This window comes from Anopheles funestus, chromosome 2RL, assembly GCF_943734845.2.
Source record: "Anopheles funestus chromosome 2RL, idAnoFuneDA-416_04, whole genome shotgun sequence".
Taxonomy (NCBI): Eukaryota; Metazoa; Arthropoda; class Insecta; order Diptera; family Culicidae; genus Anopheles; species Anopheles funestus.
In genome coordinates this window covers 16,122,398-16,143,205 of record NC_064598.1, presented here as the reverse complement: position 1 = coordinate 16,143,205, position 20,808 = coordinate 16,122,398, and the positions used below count along the sequence as shown (strand labels likewise).

The following is a 20,808-nucleotide window of genomic DNA, read 5'->3' as shown; positions in this document are numbered from 1 at the left end:
GAAGTTTTTTATTATGTTTTACTCTTTTTCTTATTTAAGGCATTATTTGAGGCATTAAGAAACTCATTGCAACCCATTGGCATTAAAATAAAACAATTTAATTTTTTCTTGCAAAATTTCCCAAAAAAATCGTAAGCCTTATGAAATTTTCGAGTTGAAATTTTTTTAAAATTTTTTTTCTGATTTTTTATTCTTTTTTTAATTTAAAGCACTATTTAAGTGAAAAGAAACTTATTGCAACAAATTCCCATCAAAATATATCACATTTAAAATTTTTGCTACATTGCTCAAAACTGAGGAAAATTTTACATTTTCTCAAACAAGGTAAGGAACTTGGTTCCTCGAATAACTTCTGGCACAGACATCGGAGGGCATGGCCGTCCAAAAAGAAAATGTAGCCATTGGTGCCATCTATCGACCACAGGTTAAAGATTGGCGATCCGTTGGATACCGACCCAGTTATAGGCAAAACTTGGGGCAAAAATGAGGAAAATTTTCATTTTTTTTTATTTTTTTATTTTTTTATTATTTTTCACTCTTTTTTGTACTTAAAGCATTATTTGAGTGAAAAGAAACTCATTGCAACCCATTGGCATTCAAATAAAACAATTTAATTTTTTTTGCAAAATTTCCCAAAAAAATCGTAAGGGGTTAGCCTTATAAAATTTTCGAGTTGAAATTTTTTTTTAAATTTTTTTTCTGATTTTTTATTCTTTTTTTAATTTAAAGCACTATTTAAGTGAAAAGAAACTTATTGCAACAAATTCCCATCAAAATATATCACATTTAAAATTTTTGCTACATTGCTCAAAAATGAGGAAAATTTTACATTTTCTCAAACAGGGTAAGGAACTTGGTTCCTCGAATAACTTCTGGCACAGACATCGGAGGGCATGGCCGTCCAAAAAGAAAATGTAGCCATTGGTGCCATCTATCGACCACAGGTTAAAGATTGGCGATCCGTTGGATACCGACCGAGTTATAGCCAAAACTTGGTGCAAAAATGAGGAAAATTTTACATTTTCTCAAACAGGGTAAGGAACTTGGTTCCTCGAATAACTTCTGGCACAGACATCTGAGGGCATGGCTGTCCAAGAAGAAAATGTAGCCATTGGTGCTATCTATCGACCACAGGTTAAAGATTGATGATCCGTTGGATACCGACAGAGTTAGAGGCAAAACTTGATGCAAAATGAACCTTTTGAAATTTTCAAATTTTTATATTTTATTTATTTTTTTCTGATTTTTTATTTTTTTTTAATTTAAAACATTATTCGAGTGAAAATAAACTTATTTGAACCATTTGGCATTACAATAAATCAATTTAAATTTTGTTGCAAAATTTCTCAAAAAATGGTAAGGGGTAAGCCTTAGGAAATTTTCAAATTTTTTGAACTTTATTATTTTTTTATTATTTTTTATTCTTTTTCTTTTTTAAAGCAATATTTGAATGAAAAGAGCTTACTTAAATAAATTCACATTAAAATACACCAATTTATTTACAAATTTATAGAATGTTTTAGAAATAGAATCTTCAATCTTCTGTATCGAGTTCTTCGTCATCGCTAAAGTATTCACTTTTTCTGTACTTTACCTTTTTGGTGCACACAGCAGCCGTATCTACATCAGACCTTACCACAGGTGCATCCGATTCGGTTTCACTGCCCCAATTTTTAGATTCCTCTTCGTTCTGATGCTTTCGTTTCACTTTCATACGGCCACCCTTTCGTGGTGGTGTTTTACTTCCGAGCACATTCCTGGGGCAGCTGTAACTCATGTGTCCCTCCTCTCCACACTCGTAACAGCGGCTTTTATCTGGATACTGTTTACGTTGAGCATGTTCGCCCGATTTACCGTTGTCCTTCGCGATACTCGCCTTTAACGTACGACCAAACATTTCCGCATTATTGCACGCGTTGCAACATTCCATCGCTTCCTGTGCATTGGCGAAAAGTACAAATGCAACACCTTTGCTCTTTCTGGTCTCTTTATCACGTAGTATCGTCACTCTGTGAGATTGAATAGAAAGGAAAATCATAAAATAACTTTTTATGTTCGTGAACAAATAATGCATTTCCTATGTTCGTTACTTACTTCACAATTTTTCCATGTTTGGAGAAAAGTTTATGCACATCAATGTTGGTTAAATCGTAAGGAAGGTTTGAAATGTATGCCGTACTTCGGATATCCGGCACAAATGATTTCTGTTTGCTCATGGTTACGGTGAGCAGCGGTTTTTCATGCCGCCCGGGAAAAGAAGCAGAACTATTGTTTACAAATATTGCACATCGCAATTTTGACAGTACAGTACGTAACGAAAATACATACCAAAAGACCAATAGTTCGGAAACGTCGTCAATCAAATGTTCTAAAAATCAAAATAACTGCTTTAGAACATTAGACGGCCGTTTCAAAACGAAAACTGTATAATAATGTTTCTTTCCCGGACAGGACAATTCTGTCGAATTTTCCGGTCTTGTAAATGAAACTACAGCTGATTACCCAAGCAAAAAAATATATTCTCCGTCGCCATCGTAACCACAGTCGGAAACATTAAACCATAAATAGTGCCAAAAGAGTTCAATTTTTGAAGCAAAACATAAACCACTAATAAATATACATGATGAGTATGAAAACAATGTCAAACAGTACAGTTTCCTTTACCTTTTTCAGTAATAATTTCAACCCTCCTAAACACCTACATCTACATCCAATCCCCTCACTAATCGCTGCCAAATTTTTCTACCGGAGAAAAATGACGGAGTGAACATTCTTCTCCACGTACCTTCATCCTATTTGTTTCCCAACTTTGGCCCCGCCTGCCGCAAAAGAAAGAATGTTTTTGGAACGAATTTGTCTACCTACGCACAAACAGAGTATATACTTGGATGAATACAAATTCCCGTAGGAATTAACAGACTTTAAAAAAAAAACATACACACCTCACTCATGGAATGAAATTAACAAGAATGTTTGACTTTTAGCTGCTACAGTTAAATTACCCCTTTTTATGTCCGGGGCTGATGCACACTGGTGGATGGATAACACCCTTCACACGGATTTGGATGTTTGATTATTGCTTTAAAACTTCCCTCCTCCTCTCGCAATGCCAGGGACTGTTGACGGTGTTTTGCGGTAACGATAGTATCTAAAGCTTTACCCACGGACATGTTTGGCCGGTCACTCCTGCAGAGTAAACCGTACGCGTACGATAATTGTTTGCGCATTTTGCTTGGAGGTATTTGACTACATCCGTCACGCATCCTATGACGAACGTGTTGTGCATACGTGACTATGTTGATGATTCGATCAGCATGAAGGATTTTTTTGTGCGTCGCTGATCGCGCTAGTCTTATAGTTCTCCCTGTTCACCGCCCTTTTTGATTACTTTCAACTTCTCTTGCTTCGGTTTGGGAGTATCGTTGGGAACTTTCTCGTGTATTGGAGCCGGTTCAGCTTTGGTTTCCTTGGTGCTTGTTGTCGGTTGCTCCGATGCAGCTGGTTTCTTTTCGCTTTTCTTCGCTGTCACTGGTACCTCGGTGGAAGCTTTGGGAGCTTCTGTTGGTTTCGGGACGGTTGTAGTAGTCTTTGGAGTTGCCGTGGTTTTAGGCTTTTGGGTGGTGGTAGTAGTTGCCGGTTTGGGGGTGGTTGTCGTTGGTTTTGGAGTGGTGGTAGTCGTGGTTGTTGGTTTTGGAGTAGTCGTGGTTGTTGCTGGTTTTGGAGTAGTCGTCGTGGTCGTCGGTTTCGGCGTAGTTGTGGTAGTCGTCGGTCTCGGAGTAGTCGTTGTTGTGGTCGGTTTCGGTGTTGTAGTCGTTGTTGTTGTGGTCGGTTTCGGTGTAGCCGTTGTTTCCGTTGCCGGTTTGTACTTCACATCACGGACTTCTATCTTTGGCATCTTTGGTAGGGGAACACGTGCCAAGAACTTATTGTACGGCGAGCCCAAATACAGATAGTCTCCCAGTTCGGCCACATGCGACACACTTCCAACGCTACCGTCAAAACCATGCAGCGATCCAAGGATACGGCCACTCCAGCTAATCTTCACCACGGTTTGGCGACTTGGTGCAAAGAATATCAGCGACTCAAAGTGGCCAATCGCGTGAATGATGCGCTGCGTGTGCACATTAGGCATCACCTGATGGATTAACCGCATGGGTAACTCAGCTAAGGCTAGCATACGAATCACAAACTTGCGGATAAGCGGCACGTTTGACACCATCTGTGTGATCGATGGATTCTCATCGTCGGCGGCTTGGACCAGTGGTGCCCAAATGCCTTCTGCGTCCGCAACGAGATTATCCACCAAACCAGGCAGACCATCGATGAAGATATCATCAGTACCAGCCTTCGGTCCCGTCAAATAGTAACGACGAATCTGCGCTGCCATTGTTTCCGCCACCAGTACAAATTCCTCATTGGGGCTCAGTGCCACACCGTTGGCAAAGTACAAACGATCCAGCAACACTTTGTTCTTACCCGTGCTGCGATCGTACTGGAATAAACGACCGGAAGGATTGGCAAACACGCTGAACACACCATCCTGCAGCGTGAAGTCGGAAGAGGAATCCGTCCAGAAGATATCCCCATTGCGAGCGACGGCTACGCTGTTAAACAGTTTTCCTTTTCGATTTACTCCCTTGCCCTCCAGCACGGTGTCAGGCGAAACAAGCTGCTCCTTGTTACCCGTTGTCAAATCAACCGACCAGATACCGTAGTAGGCGTCACCAACGATCAGGTTGGATCCTTTCGTATCGAAAGCTAGCCCCAACGGACGACCGCACGTTTCCTCCTCGAATGATAACTCTAAAAGCAAACCACAAGGCACAGTGATGAAGACCATTCCGAACGAGATCCGTCCGTCAGTAGGGTTTAAGCCTATGCTTACCACATGGTTTTCCGAATTTGGCAATGTGTGTAATGTGTTCACCATTGATGCGAATTACTTCACCACCATGGATCGTGGTGAAGAGATCCTTTCCGTGCACGAGCAAAGCTTCGGGACCATAGATCTTTCCCTCGAACAGTCGCTCGGCGTTGTCTAGATGATTCGTGGGTTCTAGTGCTCCTTTCAACTCGCGAGGCTTGGCAAACCTAAGTGGCAATGGACGAATGCGACAAAAGGACAAAATTATGTAATGGATACAACTACTGCCGCATGGCCAGCCAACCGGTAGTGCACTTACCTAAATCCTTCGAATGGGAATGTAGTTTTCGGTGGTAAGCCGGGAAGCAACACCACCAATAAGAAGAAGATCAAACAGTTGATGACTCGGACACGAACCCTGTATAGCAGGCCCATTTTGCCGTGTTGAAACGTTGTACACTTCCACTGCTGACGAAGAGAATTCTGCTACCGCCCACAGATATCACTGCAGCACAGTTAACCAAAAGCAAAAAGCAAGAGATCAATAATTGACGCATATACATAAACCATACAAGAAATGCTTCACGTACCTGTTTTACCTATTAACTAGAAGAGAGAACAGAGGGGCAACGAATAAAAACTAGATCCTACGGAAATTCTGCTAGTTCCACCGCAACAGCAATTTTTTTTATTTTATTTTTGACACTGATTTGACACAACTTGATGACACGGCACCCGGTTAGGTGGAGTGCAGACTGGCATTGCACATTTCAATTTGGTGAACTAGTCAGTAATTTTACAAATTATTTAAATATTACTACAAAATTTAAATGAAAAAAACTTGCAAAAAAAGAATCAGCTGACTGGTTCTTGTGTCGTTTTGTGGTCGATAAAAAGATTAACTTATTGATAAGTGAATTCCGTTTTAAAATTGTCAATTGAGCTATTGTACTAAAAACTTCCAATCTGGTGCCGTTCTACACTGTCTCCAGGTTCGTGTCTCGATTACACCGAGGTAAAACAATCTTTTCTACAACAAAATACAATTTTTTTATCCAAAATAATAAGCCTAGTGGATATAAGCAACATAATATGCATTTGCCTTTATTACATATGGATCTATGCGGGAATATAAAAGCTTGCAGAATGTTCGGTACCACACGATACCGTCCGGTGGCAAACCAACTCAGTTTCCCTAAACTTGATAGTATTCTTTTCCGATGCACATTATATTTAAGCCTCAAAACGAAGCTAGAACAAAAATGTGGTTTTTACTTAATCCAGATATCCTCAGCAGCATCTTCCCGACTCCCTACTTATTATAACCTCGCCGTTTGTTATCATACGTGTAGTTCGTCATTCGCTGCTTCAAATTCGAAGATCCACGCAGTACGGCTGAACGCGAATCCACGTCCCGCATCACGAACGGTGAATAACCGGAGGTATAATCATCGCCAAGCGCATTTGTCTTCGAACGTGCCTTAACCGAGATGCGTTGCTGTGGCAACGGTTGATCTTCGAACAGCAGCGGATTGGTAGCATACTTGCCTCCGGTGAACTTAGCCACTGGTCGATTTTTGTACTTGGCCGTCAGCGGTCGCCGAGTGTTGATATGAATGATCTGCTTGCCCTCTGCGTCTAAGCTAACGGCTACTTTCTTTAGCGTATTATTGCCACACTTCGGACAGAATACTTTTGTCGCATCAGGCGTAGTTTTAAAGCAGGAATAACAGCGCAAAATGTACGTGCGCACCTGCTTGATAATACGACCATCTAGGGCTGCAACCTTCAAGCCGATCTGTTTCAACACGTTCTGCAGCGCATAATCGGTTGTGATGCATGCTACGGTGGTCGCTGCCTCTTCGTGCACATCCGTACCCATGTCTCGTTTAACCTGCTTGATGTTGCTCGGCGTTATCCAACCTTGGCCGTCGTCGTCATCACCATCATCATCCTCATCCTCATCCACATCCTCCAAATCATCTTCCTCTTCGCAAATTTCGTTATCAGGATCTTCCTCTTCGTTTGCTGAATCAATTGCAGTTTCCTTTTGTTCATCTGTAACTAAATCGGACACTGGATCGGGTTGTTCTTGTTCTTCAGGTTCATTTTGTTCATCTGTAACTGAATCGGACACTGGATCGGGTTGTTCCTGTTCTTCACGTTCAGGCTGGTCAGGTGTCTTAGAAACACTGCTGTCCTGTTGCAACTCCTTGTCGTCTTTGTTAGCCTTTCGCGACGGAATATAAAATCCCTTCAACAATTCAGTGCCCCGAAGCGCAGCTGGTTTCCTATCAGCAGTCACCATGATGGCCGGTTTCGGTTCATCACGCAGATGGTCACGACCTACGTGTATTGTTTCCAGTTCGTACGTCAAGGCGATGACCTGCAGATCGACGAGCGAGAGCGAAGCATAGTCGCCTGTTTTCTTTGCTATCGCTACAACTTTCGCCAGCACATCTGGATCGGGGCTCTTTACTTGCAGATTGTACGGAAGCACTGCCAATCTCTTAAGCTGTCGATTATTGCGGATTTCAGCCATAACACCCGGTGTGGTATAGCAGTCTTCGGCATAGTACTAGTAGCGAAAGGAAATACGGTTAGCTGGCGCTGCTACACAACATGCAAACAGGTACTCACCTGAAGCTGCACATTTTTTACAAATGCTGCGGTATCTACTACTAAATGTTGAAATTTCGGCATTTTGTGGGTGATAACAGAAGAAATAGATTTTTGTTTCAATGTTTTGGTTCAGAAACACATTGCACGCACGCGACAAATGGCAGGAATACATATGAGAGAGGTACGATCATATTTCCAATACGATTTTTCTGACATTTCCTTTTCAACAAGCTCTTGTATGTATGTAATCTGCTGATAAAATGATAATTTTGTGTTTTTCAACAATTTCTACTGTACAAATCACAGTTTAAAATGGTACCTTGGTAAATGGTATCTTGGACCTGTATAATGTTTAAATTAATAAAATAAAACATGAAATGAAAGAAATAATTTTGCGTTTTTCAAATTGAAGAACCTTACAACAGTCGTTGGACGATTGTTTTTAAGATTCTGTGGATTCCGTTGAACTGGAACGTTTTCAGATAATTGCATTGTAATTTCTTTTGCATTATTCTATTATAATTTTATTTCGTGCGTCAAATAATAAGCAATATTTTATTAAAAATTATCTTGCCCTTTTCTCTCCAGATGCTCCTACGGAAGTATTCAATGCCATCGGGTAAACATGGCTATGCGCTGACAGCAAAACATAGTTCCCGGATTGCGAACTCCTGTTTTGTTTGGTCGGCAATTTCGTCGGGAAACAATCTGTGCCGTGCGATATCATCATGTCCTCATATCATCTCAGCACACGAGAACGGCTACTGGCCATCATAAACGATATAGAAATCGTTGCCAAGTAAGTGCAGCCTTTGGGAGGCAATAATCCGAATCGGGGGTTTTCCTCAGCTTGCCCTGAAATACAATGCTTACCTCATGTCTGCAGGGAACTGATTGAAAACACCATCGCTCCGAAGGCACAGAAAATGTCCAGTACCGATCACGCTCAGCTGGTGGAGCTGCTCGTGTTGAAAGATAAGGAATTGAAATCAACCCTCCAGCTAGCGGCCGAACAGGCTGGCATTGAGAAGAACATGGATGCGTTACGGGAGCAGGTGCGGAAACAGGATGAAGAGATAAATCAGCTTCAGAAGCAGCTGAAGGAAGCGGAACAAATTCTTGCTACGTCAATATTCCAAGCACGACAAAAGCTGGCCAGTATTACGAAGGCTAACAAAAGGCCAGTTTCTTCGGAGGAGCTTATCAAGTTTGCCCATCGCATCAGTGCGTCACACGCGATTTGTGCACCGCTAACCTGGCAGCAGGGAGACTTGCGCCGGCCATACCCAACAGACATTGAAATGCGGCTAGGTTTTCTGGGAAAGTCGGATCTTAATATCAATGGACACAATCTGCAGCATCCCAACAGTTTGAACGAAATGCACCGAAACACGTCCGTGTCAGGGGCAGCGGGTGGTGCTGGTGCTGGCGGTGAAATTCCGGCCTCCGCACAGAATCAGTTTGCATGGCATCCTTCCGGGGAGCTTCATATGTCGATGGGTTCCGGTGGTGGATCGGTTTCGCTGGACACACGGGCGCACAAGGATGCATCGCAGGATGATGTGGAAGTCATGTCCACGGAAAGTTCCAGCTCTAGCTCTAGCGATTCCCAATGAGCGCTGGCACAGTGGTGATTGTTTAGGATTAAGTATTTGCCGTGTAATATTAGCATGTCGCATGTCGTGACTGGAAAATGAAACGAAACCCTCTACTGATTTCTACCCATGAAGCTTCTATTTATTTATGAACCGACTTCAGTAGGCAATGTGAAACATGAGCGAAATGATCTAAAAGTTAATAGTAAACAAGCAACATTCTACAAGAGTAAACAATCGTCAGCTGTTGTGGCTACCCTTTTCAAACGATTTTTACAACGCGATATGATTTGACTAAGTTTGATGGACTTTAGTTTTCAAGGAAGCGTTATCAGCTTTCCTCTAAATGCATCCAGAATCAATCGATTAGCAACATTTACGCACGGTATTGAATGAGCCAAAAAAGAAAAGAAATAAAGCTCGATAATGAAGGAAACTAGCCGTATTTACTTCTAAATAATTGTTCCATCTTTGCCATCCATCAGGATCAGCTTCCGAATTGTGCGAAAAGCGTTTTGACAATTTTGTTGTTGTTTTTGACAAGAACACTGCTTGACGTTAACGATTGTCAATGTGTGTGTGTGTGCGTGGTGTATGGATGAAGAGAAGTTACGACGGGTGTCGGAGGTAAGCGAAGCAGAAAACAACACGAACAACACTCTGCTGTATCGACTGGGCAGGAAGGTTCGTGAAAAACACTGTGAGAAGTGTGGAAAATTTCACCGATAGTGCAACAGCGCAAGATATGCATATTGCACGGTGAGTTGTGGGTGTTACGGTACTCCCACGGCGCAAAGAAGGTCCGTTTCTGTACGCACGAAACTGCCCACATACACCGCCTTCTGTTCTGCTCGGTAGATCATCATCATCACCATCATCATCATTCATCGAGACAGAATTGCATTTTCCGTGTGAAACACAGTGTCGCGAAGGACACATCAAAGCAGGCTTCGGCGAATTTTTATACAACGGTGTTGGTACAGTTCCGGTGTAAAGATGAAACAGTAATATAGAATGAAATAGAGCGTTGCACAGTAAGTAGAAAATTGTAGCAGCATGGATCCAAACCGATCACTCTTCGACGAAGAAGTGGATCGGATTAGCCAGATCCGTCCGTTGGACGGCCATCGGTTCTTTACCCGGTCGAACAGCAGCAACGGTACGCAGAATGTTCTCCTGAAGGTGCTGAACCGGGAGCATTCGGGCTATCTGTCCACGGGATTGAACAAACGTTCGCATCAGCAACCATTCCAGGAGGTGCCAGAACAGCTGCAGTTCTGCCTGAAAAGTATCGTACCATACTGTTTTCTGAGTGGGTAAGTCAAATTGTGGTGTGTTGTAAGGTGGTGCTGCGGGATGGTGGATAGCTTTATTGCATTTGTTTCCCTTTTTCTACACTCCCTCCAGGCACATCTTCATGGGCTTGACTAGCTGTGGACAGTTTCTGCTCAGTTACAAACTATCGTACGACTATGATGAAGCGTTTGCGAATGATTTCTGCTCCATCCACAAATATGAGTACGTACTAGCGATTTGACCGTACAACCGGCGTGATGCAATCTATGCAAGCTTACTAGACGCCTTTTCCTTTTTTCCCCACCACCAGGCTTTACTTTTGGATTTACAGGCCGCATGTGTTGCTGAGTAAATATTTTCACGTTTGCCTTTTCGACGACCACGGGGTGGGCGAAATCAAGTCCGTCTCGATCACGCAGTGGAAAACGGACAGTCAGCTGCTGATCGTGCACGGTGGTAATTTGAACGAAGATTCCGAATCGTACGTGACGATGGTGCGCGTACCGAAGCTGGGCTGTCTGGACTGCAAGCAGGTGCGCGATGCGCACGAGGGCGACGAACAGCGGCAGGATATTCTGTGCATTGGCTGTAACATGACGATCCACATGAAGTACCGAGGTACCGATTCTGGGCCACGGTTTAATCCGAACTTCAATCTCAACTGTCCTGGGTATGTGATTATGAGTGAGAATAGCATCATTCATACCATCAACGTTAAGCTGGACACGAGAAGAAGCCAAGAGTGTGTAGGGCACTCGGCAACACTGAGCTCCAAGTATTTGGGAAACGTCATCCCGCAGAAGGATGTGCTGGTGGAGGAGTGTAAAAAGCTGACGCCATGTAAAGGCGCGGATGCATCCGTCAGCGCAAAGCAGCACGAAAGCAACGGTGCTGCAAAGAAATGTGAACTCGACGCGGTGAAAATCGGTGACGGGCCGGGCGCTGCTACGCTGCTCAATCCGGAACTGAGCATTGCCGAACAAATCATTGCGGATTTCGCAGAATACGAGACTGATATGTATGAAACGAAGTGTTCCATTCGAAGCTATCCGGATAACTTTGACGAGCTGATCATTACCTCGCCGATTGCTTCTGCTGCGGCGCAGGAGTCGACCACCGAACCAGGCATGGCGCAAGTGCGACTGATGAACCATCGTAATAACACAAACATAGAGCTAAGACTTGATGGCGCATCCGGTGGTGCGTCCAGTTCGTCATCGTCCGTTGCGTCCCTGGCGGGCCCGTCGGTGAAAACCGCGGTAACGATCGTTCCGCCACGAAAATCGTTCGTGACACGCGTCGATCTGCAGTGTGGCGGTAGTTCGCCATGCCAGGAAGGGTTTGGTAGCGTGCGCGCAATGAACCCATCCTCCGTACCCATGTGTGATATGTCATTTACGGCTAGTTCCTCAACCACTGCACTGGCTCCGTCAATCTCGCGGTCGCCACTGCGAAGACGATTCGATCTGTCCGACTCGTCCTATGTTCCTAACGCTCAAATTGCTCACCAACAGTCAAAATTGCCCTTACAGCAGTGCGTTGTAAACGGTGCCAATGGTGCAAACTTCCAGGTCGCTTCCGAAGCGTCGGGCCTCGAGCCGGACGCCGATTCGGCTGCGAAAGCCTACGAGTTTTCGGAGGACAATGAGCGCTGTGAGAAGATAAGCGCCTTTCGGAAGCGCCGTCTGGCCGATAAGAAGTATGAATTTTCCGAAGAGCCAACCAGCGAGGAAAACATCGAACCGTTCAACCGGTTGCGAAACCAAATCCGGGCCCGTGTAACAGCGCCCGGCTACAGTGCGTCACATCATCATGCCAGCTATGCAGATTTAATCTCAACAACCCACCATCTGCATCGAGCCTCACCAAACCATGGATTCCGGTCACCGTGCGGTTCGCCGGTTGGTAACAGATATCTACGCTCGCCGCCCGGTATTCGTTCCCCATCGTACTATCGGCATCGCTCACCTTCGTCCCAAGGTCAGCACGGTTGTGGCTCGGTAGTGATGGTTGGTGGCACGGGTGGTGGCATTGCACCAGGCGCTTCGACAGCCCCACCAGCTGGTGCTCCGATGAAACAAATGAAACGAAACGTCTCGGTCGATCCGCGAGACTACATACAGATACTTTCGCCCGGTAATGGCATTCCAGCAGGTGGATCAAGCGAGACAGGCACTCCAGACATTCCGAAGTTTTTCCTGGATGCGGTCCAGAAGGTTAGTGCCAAAAGGATGGCAAACGAATTGCTGCTGTTGGACGACTCAAACAACGAAAATAACATCAATGGTGATAATCAGCTTCCGACCAAGCGGTCAGGCAGCGTCGATACATCGTCCGAATCGTCGAAAACGGCCAGCGACATGCCGACTTGCACGAAAAGGATAGTAAAAATCTTCGTCGAAGAGGACGATGCCAATTCCGTAGTAACGATGGAGGATGGTAAGTAACACACGCTTGTACTTTACGCTTGAAACATGCTCTCACATGGCTTTTGCGTTATCTTTGTTTGCAGATGATTGCATTTCGCCCGGATACCATGCCTCACTGCCAATGGAAGTGCACGGCTCCTGTTACTCGAAGATGCAGATCATTTCGCAGGCATCATTCAACAAGCTCAATTGTCCGGCTGTTGTCGTAACGCAAAATTCGTTCGACATGGAAGTGTTTTCGTTCCACGTGGCCAATTATATCTGCGCACAGGAAAGCAAGAAGTATGGAATTTTGTTGGATTCAGCGTACGAACTAACGCACGTAAGTACACAATCACAATCAGGGCAGAATTAGGACAATTGGAAGAACTGCCCGTTTCCCGTTTTAGGTATGTCCGCTAACGGAAACGATAACCTGCACGACGGTGCTACAGTTTACGGCCAACGATATCGGCAACAGTAAACCAAAACCATGCCAGAACTGTTCCGCCACCATCGACTGCCAAACACACCGGAAGATTTATCAGTGCCGTTCGCTGTTTACCTGGTGCATTACCACGGGCGAATGGATGATACTGGACTACGGGCATTTAACGTCCGGGCCGTACTTGGAGGTGAAGAAGCTCGCCTCCAACTATAACTATTTGCTGAAAAAGCTGCGTTCGTTCACGACAAAGCTGTTCACCAGCGAAGGTCAAAACGAATCTAATCGAACGTACGAGTATCTGCATCATCTTCGGGTGCTTGATTCTGATACGAAGAAGGCAAAACGCCGCCTAACCGATCTCGATAATATGATTGAGCTGTATTTGAGGCGCCCGCGCCGGGGCGACGATTACAGCGGAACGGACTCCGATAGCTATGGTGAGGAAGACGACGAAGAAGAAGAGGAGGAGGAAGAAGAAGAAGAGGAGGAGGAAGAGGAAGAAGACGAGGAGGATGAAAATATGGACAGCTCCTCTGATGACTGGTAGGATACAGGTCGAATGCTTTGAACTCTGATAGGTGCAGGTGGGCACACACGATCGATCAGATCGAACACGGCAGTTGTTTCGCTTGTTTTGCGCTCCTCTCCGTGTCGTATCAAGCGGACCACCATCGAGTCAACGAGCAATGTAGATCTTCGTACATTTTCTTTCGGTTAGTTTCGTTTTTGGAAATTAACCGATCCGTACCGTGTGTGTATATTGCGAACCGTGTGACGTGTTTTTAGTGTATCAACTTCATGCTAGATTCGGTTAAGTAACACAGACTGGTTAATATGTTTGATCTTTCATGAAAAGAATCAAATATTCTTATGAATAGCCGACCTTGAATTCAATTTTTCCCTCATTTTTTTTGTTGCTCTTTGTAAATAATTCACGTAATGTTTCCTCTACATTCGAATTCGATTTCGGTCTTTTCTTTTCAACTTATCTTTAATGCATCATGCTTTCCACGGAACTGCAGCATTGACTGTTTGCCATTATTGACACAACAACCGCGTAATGATTAAGAAAACGGAAAACACGACAAAGCATTACAAACCGGAGGATGATGATAACTATACATATATACTAGCAGGTAGCATGGAATGTGTTGGAAGTGTCAGCGCACTAGCTCTAAATGGAACGGGTAACACTGTTAGTGTACCGTCGGCGCTCCCGGAGGTTGTGATTGAGCTACTTTTCATTTGTCTCTTTTTATCTAAAACAGGAATCTAAATAAACCCAAAATTACAAAAATTATATCGAACTGGTGTTTATATTTTGCGTCTAATAGAAAATTCGGAGTGATTAACAGGAAATGAAAACACCGTTTTTAAACTAAATTTATCGCACATTTATTTTGTAACGCAATTTGCACTAATGTTGTATAATTTATCCATACAATCACTTAATGCCCGGGCTGACTCGACTTACTAGGCTTACTAGACTTGTTACATGTCACGTGACTGACTCTCTATTTGCAGACTGATCGCACTGCGCCACAGGACTATCGTCTTCTTACCAGCATAAGCTCATTACTCTATTAGTTGGCCGTAGCTTAAAACGAAACGGTAATAGCAGCTAAGAAACAAGCTATCATGTTTAAAAACCAACAGAAGTCTAAGAAATCATTCAAAGTTTTACGTTTTGGAAAGGACATCATAAACTAGCAAAACGTTTAGCTAATGATAATGGTCCGATGGCGAAGAGTTCGGTTGCGCTTTAGGAGGAATGTACGTGTTCGGTTTTGCCGTACGGTTGGTAGTAATACTTCCCGAAGCAATGCGAAACGGCCACACCGATCTTACACCCTTGCCAGCGATACCGCACGCAACGCCACAACCATTCACCGTTGTTCTTTGCCTTGTAAAAGTAATACCGGTTCTCGTCGATTGTTAACGAAAGGTTCCCGTTGCTTGGTAGCAGCTCGTACTCGGATACCTTCTGACGTTCGGGCATCTGTGTGATTACACCTCGCTGAGCAATCAACCCTTGTGAGATCAGCTTTTTTAGCATGTTGAACCGATCGTTCGTACGCACCGAGGCAAACCGCTCGTGCGTGTGGACAGAGAGATCACTTAACCGGGCGCTGCAGCTCAACGTCCAGCGGAATGCACACATCCATTCGGGTGAATCGAGCGTTTCCAGATCCTCAAACTGGCGCACGTAAAGATGACCATTCAGGAAACTGATCATCGCATCGGGATCGGGCTTAATTTGCAACATTTCGCGCTTCATCTCCTCCTTTATCAGTGTGCCGCGAATGTCGTGCAAAATAGCCAGCGGATTGGAGTCTGATGTGGTTGGATTGATCAGCGCTAGGGACCGTTTCACATCTTCCGCATCTATCGCTTCCCGTACACGCGGCCGTAATCGAGGCGATTCTTCGTAGCTATTCCGCTGCGGTACCTCATCGGGCTCTTCGATGATTTCCTGTTTCACCTTTACCACCGAACCGGCAGCAGTGTCATGCTTTACCCTCGAATGATCGTGCGACTGCGAATCCATGGTTGCCGGCTTGGTCAGCGATAGTGGCACACTCAAAAATGCTTTGCATCCGACTTCGGCGTGTATGCAACGCCACCGGGATGTTTGTGACGGTTCCAGCAGCTTGTACAACCTGAACACGTGCCCTTCGTGTAGCAGCAAACAGTTGCGTCCGATCATCGCATACATCAGTTCATAGTTCGGTCCTTCCACGATTACCTGAGCGGACCGTTCCGGTTCTACCGTCTTTGGCACTGTGCGAGCCAGATGGTTATGTGCCGCCAATATCTCAGCACAGAGCGCATTGTTGGTGAGCACGATCTTACCGGGACAGGCTTGCGGTTCATCCCGCAATATACAATGGTAGGCTTTCGTTTCCGTACCATCGGATAAGTACTTATGGGCAACGTGCACCACGATATCGATGTTGAGCTGATCGTCGTGCATACGGCGGTAGTTGAAGCCTCCCGCCAATAAGCGTACCGGACCGGGACTATTAAAAATATCGCGCGTAGTATGATTTTGTGCGAACGATCGTACTTTTAGGCCATTTTTTCGGCTTTTCGCGTGATCGTGAGTCGAGTGGTCAGCGATAATATTACCAGACTTATCGATCGTGATGGTCGCTTCACAGTGGGTGCTGATACCCCGAACACAGTGCCATTCGATCGTTCCATTTGTGAACGCTGTTCGTCCATAGTATCGATCATGCTGTCGGTGGATGATCGGTTTACTGTTGCAGTTCCACAGAAGTTCATACGTCGGTGTGCTCCATAAATTAATGTCATTCGGTTGCGATTGAGCATGGGTGGGGAAGTATTGTTCAACTACGTTCCCTACCCGATGATTGTGTTTGATGCTGCTCCCGGAACTCGTGCTATAGACAATCTGTTCGTCGGCAAGCATTCTTAGCGTCGTCCCACAACCTAAACTCTTCCAGATGCAAGCCCATTCCGAGATGCCATTTGGGAGTAGTTGTTGGAAGGTGTACTTTTCCTTACGATGCTGCAAGCGAATATGTCCATGTTCCTCTACAATTAGACGATAGTTAACACCCTGCTGTATGGTGTGTTTCGATATCGCATTAGTGTTTTTCGTAATCTGCTTTTCGTGATTATGATCGCTGGTAATCTTTGCTACATATTTTACACACAACTCTACTTTGGCGGCACAATTAGTTACGATACATTTCCACACCTTGTTCGCGGAATCTCCTTTTTTGTTTTTTGAAGCATGTTTATGTGGCTTGTAATAGTTGCCACTGTACACTAGTACACCATCGGTTATATGATAGTTAAGACCGTTATTCCCACGCGTATGCTTTGGTTGCTTTTGAGCCATAAGTTCCGTGTTTGGATTCGAAGCGGGTGGAACATTTTCTTCTTCCGCTTCATGGCAATGTGTTCGATCGCTTGTCGCACATGTATGACTATCTTCGTACGACAGCTCAATGCAGGCTGAACAATCGGATCGAACGCAGGTCCATAAACTTTTCCCCACGCCATACATAGCTTGCCGCAATCGGTAACGGTACCCTTCGGCAAACAGCTGCAGTCGTTGATTACGGTCCAGGGCAAGGGTACATTGGGGTAATATTTGCACTGTTTCCTCTTGAGCAGATTCGGCCGAACCTATCGCTTGTACGATCGTATCGGGATGATTATGTCTGATGGGTTTAGTGAACAGAGCTACTGGAAAGCCCTCGTTAGAAGAGATGGTCAGTCTAGCCGTGCAGCTGTTGGAACCATTTGCCACACAAACCCACCGGTTCCATTCGGTGGCTTTGGTTGGTTGATAATACCTGTGCTTGTGATAAACTAGCACGTCTGCCTCGTCGTTTACACGTACGACACGGTAATTGTAACCGACTTGCACTATCTTCGATGGCCCAATGAAACTTTCTATCGGTTTGGTGGCATCATACTGATGTGGACTTTCCAGATTAGTGATTGGTTCCATAAATTCGGCCTCCGGTAAGCCGACATTGTCAAATTCGCACTCGTCCACACCTTTCTCGCTACAGTCTAGGCGCACTTTCTGAAACAGCAAATCATTTTCCACGCACCGCTGCTTGAAGGCGTAGAACTGTTCGACGTCCACGATACACTTGATGCAGATGACGGAACTTTGATCGTACTCGTAGGATATTCGCACCGCAGCACATTCGTATATTTTCCGCAGCAGCTCATCATTCACGGGTTCGTTGGCCGGGAACATTGGTAGTAGCTGAAACTGCTTCTGCAAGCACAGCCGGCATGCCAAGAGATTACTATGGAAACATAGAAACAAAACCGTACCGTAAGTATATGTTATGCTAGCACTTTTCCAACCACTTCGAACGTTTGTTTTACCCACCACAACTCGGCCATAGTACCGCAACGTTGCACTACTTGTACAGTTGAGCATCAGACAATGAAGCGTACGTATGTTTTCCTGGGGCGGAATTGCAGATCGCAGAAGCGTCGTTCGCTGTATTGATAAAATTGTTTAGCTCAAACTTTTGACAACAGTCGTTACGTTTGACAAATGTGTTGACAGCTAGTTTGACGCGGGTAAAATCGAACACGTACTGGCAACACTGCCTTTTTTGTGTTTCGGTTTTGTGCCTATAAAACAGTTTGTTTAGTTTATTTAGATAGTTTTAGTTGTTTTGAAATGTATTTGAGTTTAAACTTTACTTTTTCACTTCAATGACACTTAAAAGTGTTGTAAGAATGATTGAAAACAAGCTAAAAGACTATAGTATTGACGGTTCATAGAAAAAACATCATTGTTTATGTTTGCTCTACAGTTGTGAGAAATGCACTGGGTCAGAATAATTTCGATTCTAATTCTAAATCAGCGAGCAGTGGGCGTGAAATACCACAATAAGCAAGTTAAGTAAGGTTTCCGTTAAGTTTGTGATGTTTAAGTTGTGAAGCTTTGTATAGTGCATTTTGTTGATGAACGAAAATGGATGGATCCCCTGAAGTAAGTGTTCTGTACTAGAGTCGTCGCATTTCGATTGACTGACTTTCATTATAATTTTCGAAGGAGCTGAATTTAGTCGAATTTAACATCATCGATAACATTATCGGATCGGCGGTGGATGATTTGATGCTAAAAGATAACACCGATGTACACCAGTACGACTACAATGCGCTTGCTAGCCTGCTCCTACCACTGTGCCGTTTCTGTGCCCGTGAAAATGCCCAAATGGTACACATATCGGATGTTCACCTGCAGATAATAAATGATTTGCGAATACCGGAAGCGCACGGTACAAACGTATGCACCAACATTTGTAGCAGTTGCAATGGTTTCCTGGAGGAATTTTGCAAGTTTCGCTCCGTTTGTGAAGAAGGACAAAAGCGCATTGCAACTCTGCTGGCAGAACGGCAGCACGGTATGGCGAGTTTTGTGGATGTCAAGCTGGATTTCACTGTAGCGAGAAAAGACTTACTTCCAGCAACTGTGATGGATGAACCGGCTACTGCAAAGATGCTGAACTCTATACAAACTGTTGAGCCTGGGTTGATGGAGTTGGCGGAACGTGAATGTCCCAATTATACGGAAAATATTTTAATTCTAGCACCAATTTCACCTGCTGTACAACCCCAAAACAGTTCTCAACCGGCAGAGGAAACGCATTTAATGGAACAGAAGATTGTATTTGATTCAAGCCAATCAGACACCTGCCAATATGTGACGCACTCGTTGGAAGAGTGTAATTTTATTCCACAATACGAACAGCAAAGCTTTAAAAGCTTCATAGAAAATATGAAACATGCCAATGATGTTGTAGAATCACCTTCAGAGAACAAAGCTTTATCTCAAGTGGATGAAGCGGAAGTGAAAGACTCCAAAAAGCCGGAAGCCCGAAGACGCGTTGTGGACGGACGGTTGCAGTGGGTGTGTCTAGACTGCGAGCAAGTGTTTGGTAGCTGTTTTCAGCTAAAGAAACATCGACGAAGCTGCGAGTTGGTGGGAAGCAAAACATCAAAACGAATCGCAACATTAGTCTGTGATATTTGTGGCGAAACCATGTCCACCGAATCAGCTCTTACCATGCACAGGCGTAAACATGAGGCAAAAACAAATGGACCGACGATAAAGTCGGCTTCGGCTGTAAAACTGGAACTAACCGTGTGTCACGTGTGTGGCCACACTAGCAAATCGCGGCGAGCACTACGATTGCATCTAATTACTCATAGCAGTGATAAGAACGTGGAGTGCCCGATTTGTGGTAAACGGTTCAAGCGTAGGCGGGATCTGCGCAACCACCTCGATGTACATTCCGGCCGGAAGCACGAATGTGATGCATGTGGTAAAAAGTTTTTAACCAAAGCGACACTACGTAACCATGCTAAAACGCATCGTGACAGTTACCTCAAGCACGAGTGTACCGTATGCGCACGGCAGTTTGTCCATGCGCACCAGCTACAGAAGCACATGGTAATCCACACGAACGAGTACCCTTATGTGTGTGAAATTTGCAAAGCAGTGTTCCGCACGTTGGGACGCTTTAAGCGCCACATACAGAAAGGGCACACATTGCCGACTAGCAATATGAACGTTATTGAACAGACCGCGCTTAACAGCTGGGACGATCTGATAGAGTACCAACCGGAGGTAGTTCCGTGCGAAACGTTAGATGAAACCGTGTCGGAAGAAATGTTGCACCGGGTCGATCCTGTCTGCGATACGGGTTTGCCCGAGATATTTGATAGCTTCGGTACGGATCCGATACTCGATCAAGGTTCACCACAGTTTGCCGTACAAGGTTTTCCCGATGGTAGTGACCGTGATGACGATGGGTTTTATTACTGTTACGAATCAACATTTCTCGGTACTTCTGTGGCGGTAATTAATCGATGACAGTGTTTGCCGGATTTTACGTGATTTTTAACGGGAGAAATAATTTTCTACCCCGGACTCGTTTGATAGCATTTTTAACGAAATTGTATTGTGAATAAAACGATAAAAAAGAAGCAGCGTGGAATACATCGATAAATGTTGAGAAAAGCCCCGTAACACCGATGCAAATAGCATCCCCGAAGAATTCAGGT

General features: G+C 44.6%; 7 protein-coding genes across 8 annotated transcripts; 3 read left to right on the top strand and 4 right to left on the bottom strand.

Annotated features, from left to right (window-relative positions):
* Positions 1-1,474: 1,474 nt before the first annotated feature.
* Positions 1,475-2,383, bottom strand: LOC125765162 (zinc finger CCHC-type and RNA-binding motif-containing protein 1-like). The gene is made up of 2 exons (XM_049430068.1): positions 2,095-2,383; positions 1,475-2,009 (listed from the first exon to the last, which is right to left on the bottom strand). The coding sequence occupies exons 1-2, from the start codon at positions 2,214-2,216 to the stop codon at positions 1,535-1,537; spliced, it is 597 nt and encodes a 198-aa protein (XP_049286025.1). The 5' UTR covers positions 2,217-2,383; the 3' UTR covers positions 1,475-1,534.
* A 115-nt stretch (positions 2,384-2,498) lies between these two features.
* Positions 2,499-5,585, bottom strand: LOC125765017 (adipocyte plasma membrane-associated protein Hemomucin-like). The gene is made up of 4 exons (XM_049429853.1): positions 5,455-5,585; positions 5,184-5,369; positions 4,886-5,091; positions 2,499-4,803 (listed from the first exon to the last, which is right to left on the bottom strand). Exons 2-4 carry the CDS (start codon positions 5,297-5,299, stop codon positions 3,353-3,355), a joined length of 1,773 nt encoding a protein of 590 aa, XP_049285810.1. The 5' UTR covers positions 5,300-5,369; positions 5,455-5,585; the 3' UTR covers positions 2,499-3,352.
* A 356-nt stretch (positions 5,586-5,941) lies between these two features.
* On the bottom strand, positions 5,942-7,663 carry LOC125765066 (RNA-binding protein NOB1). Its single transcript, XM_049429924.1, has 2 exons — positions 7,505-7,663; positions 5,942-7,442 (listed from the first exon to the last, which is right to left on the bottom strand). The coding sequence occupies exons 1-2, from the start codon at positions 7,565-7,567 to the stop codon at positions 6,177-6,179; spliced, it is 1,329 nt and encodes a 442-aa protein (XP_049285881.1). The 5' UTR covers positions 7,568-7,663; the 3' UTR covers positions 5,942-6,176.
* Positions 7,664-8,096: 433 nt separating this feature from the next.
* On the top strand, positions 8,097-9,517 carry LOC125765126 (mediator of RNA polymerase II transcription subunit 4). The gene is made up of 2 exons (XM_049430017.1): positions 8,097-8,285; positions 8,373-9,517. Exons 1-2 carry the CDS (start codon positions 8,215-8,217, stop codon positions 9,100-9,102), a joined length of 801 nt encoding a protein of 266 aa, XP_049285974.1. The 5' UTR covers positions 8,097-8,214; the 3' UTR covers positions 9,103-9,517.
* A 99-nt stretch (positions 9,518-9,616) lies between these two features.
* LOC125764936 (uncharacterized) lies at positions 9,617-14,533 on the top strand. Its single transcript, XM_049429676.1, has 6 exons — positions 9,617-9,840; positions 9,940-10,397; positions 10,489-10,599; positions 10,688-12,816; positions 12,890-13,128; positions 13,196-14,533. The coding sequence occupies exons 2-6, from the start codon at positions 10,138-10,140 to the stop codon at positions 13,778-13,780; spliced, it is 3,324 nt and encodes a 1,107-aa protein (XP_049285633.1). The 5' UTR covers positions 9,617-9,840; positions 9,940-10,137; the 3' UTR covers positions 13,781-14,533.
* Positions 14,534-14,603: 70 nt separating this feature from the next.
* On the bottom strand, positions 14,604-18,263 carry LOC125764942 (uncharacterized). Its single transcript, XM_049429692.1, has 2 exons — positions 18,116-18,263; positions 14,604-18,029 (listed from the first exon to the last, which is right to left on the bottom strand). Exons 1-2 carry the CDS (start codon positions 18,127-18,129, stop codon positions 14,996-14,998), a joined length of 3,048 nt encoding a protein of 1,015 aa, XP_049285649.1. The 5' UTR covers positions 18,130-18,263; the 3' UTR covers positions 14,604-14,995.
* A 47-nt stretch (positions 18,264-18,310) lies between these two features.
* LOC125765008 (zinc finger protein 557-like) lies at positions 18,311-20,730 on the top strand. Of its 2 annotated transcripts, XM_049429840.1 has the most exons (3): positions 18,314-18,417; positions 18,552-18,730; positions 18,794-20,730. In XM_049429840.1, exons 2-3 carry the CDS (start codon positions 18,713-18,715, stop codon positions 20,615-20,617), a joined length of 1,842 nt encoding a protein of 613 aa, XP_049285797.1. In that variant the 5' UTR covers positions 18,314-18,417; positions 18,552-18,712; the 3' UTR covers positions 20,618-20,730. The 2 variants fall into 2 exon arrangements, with proteins under 2 accessions (XP_049285796.1, XP_049285797.1); XM_049429839.1 differs by having other exon boundaries at positions 18,311-18,730.
* Positions 20,731-20,808: the final 78 nt, after the last annotated feature.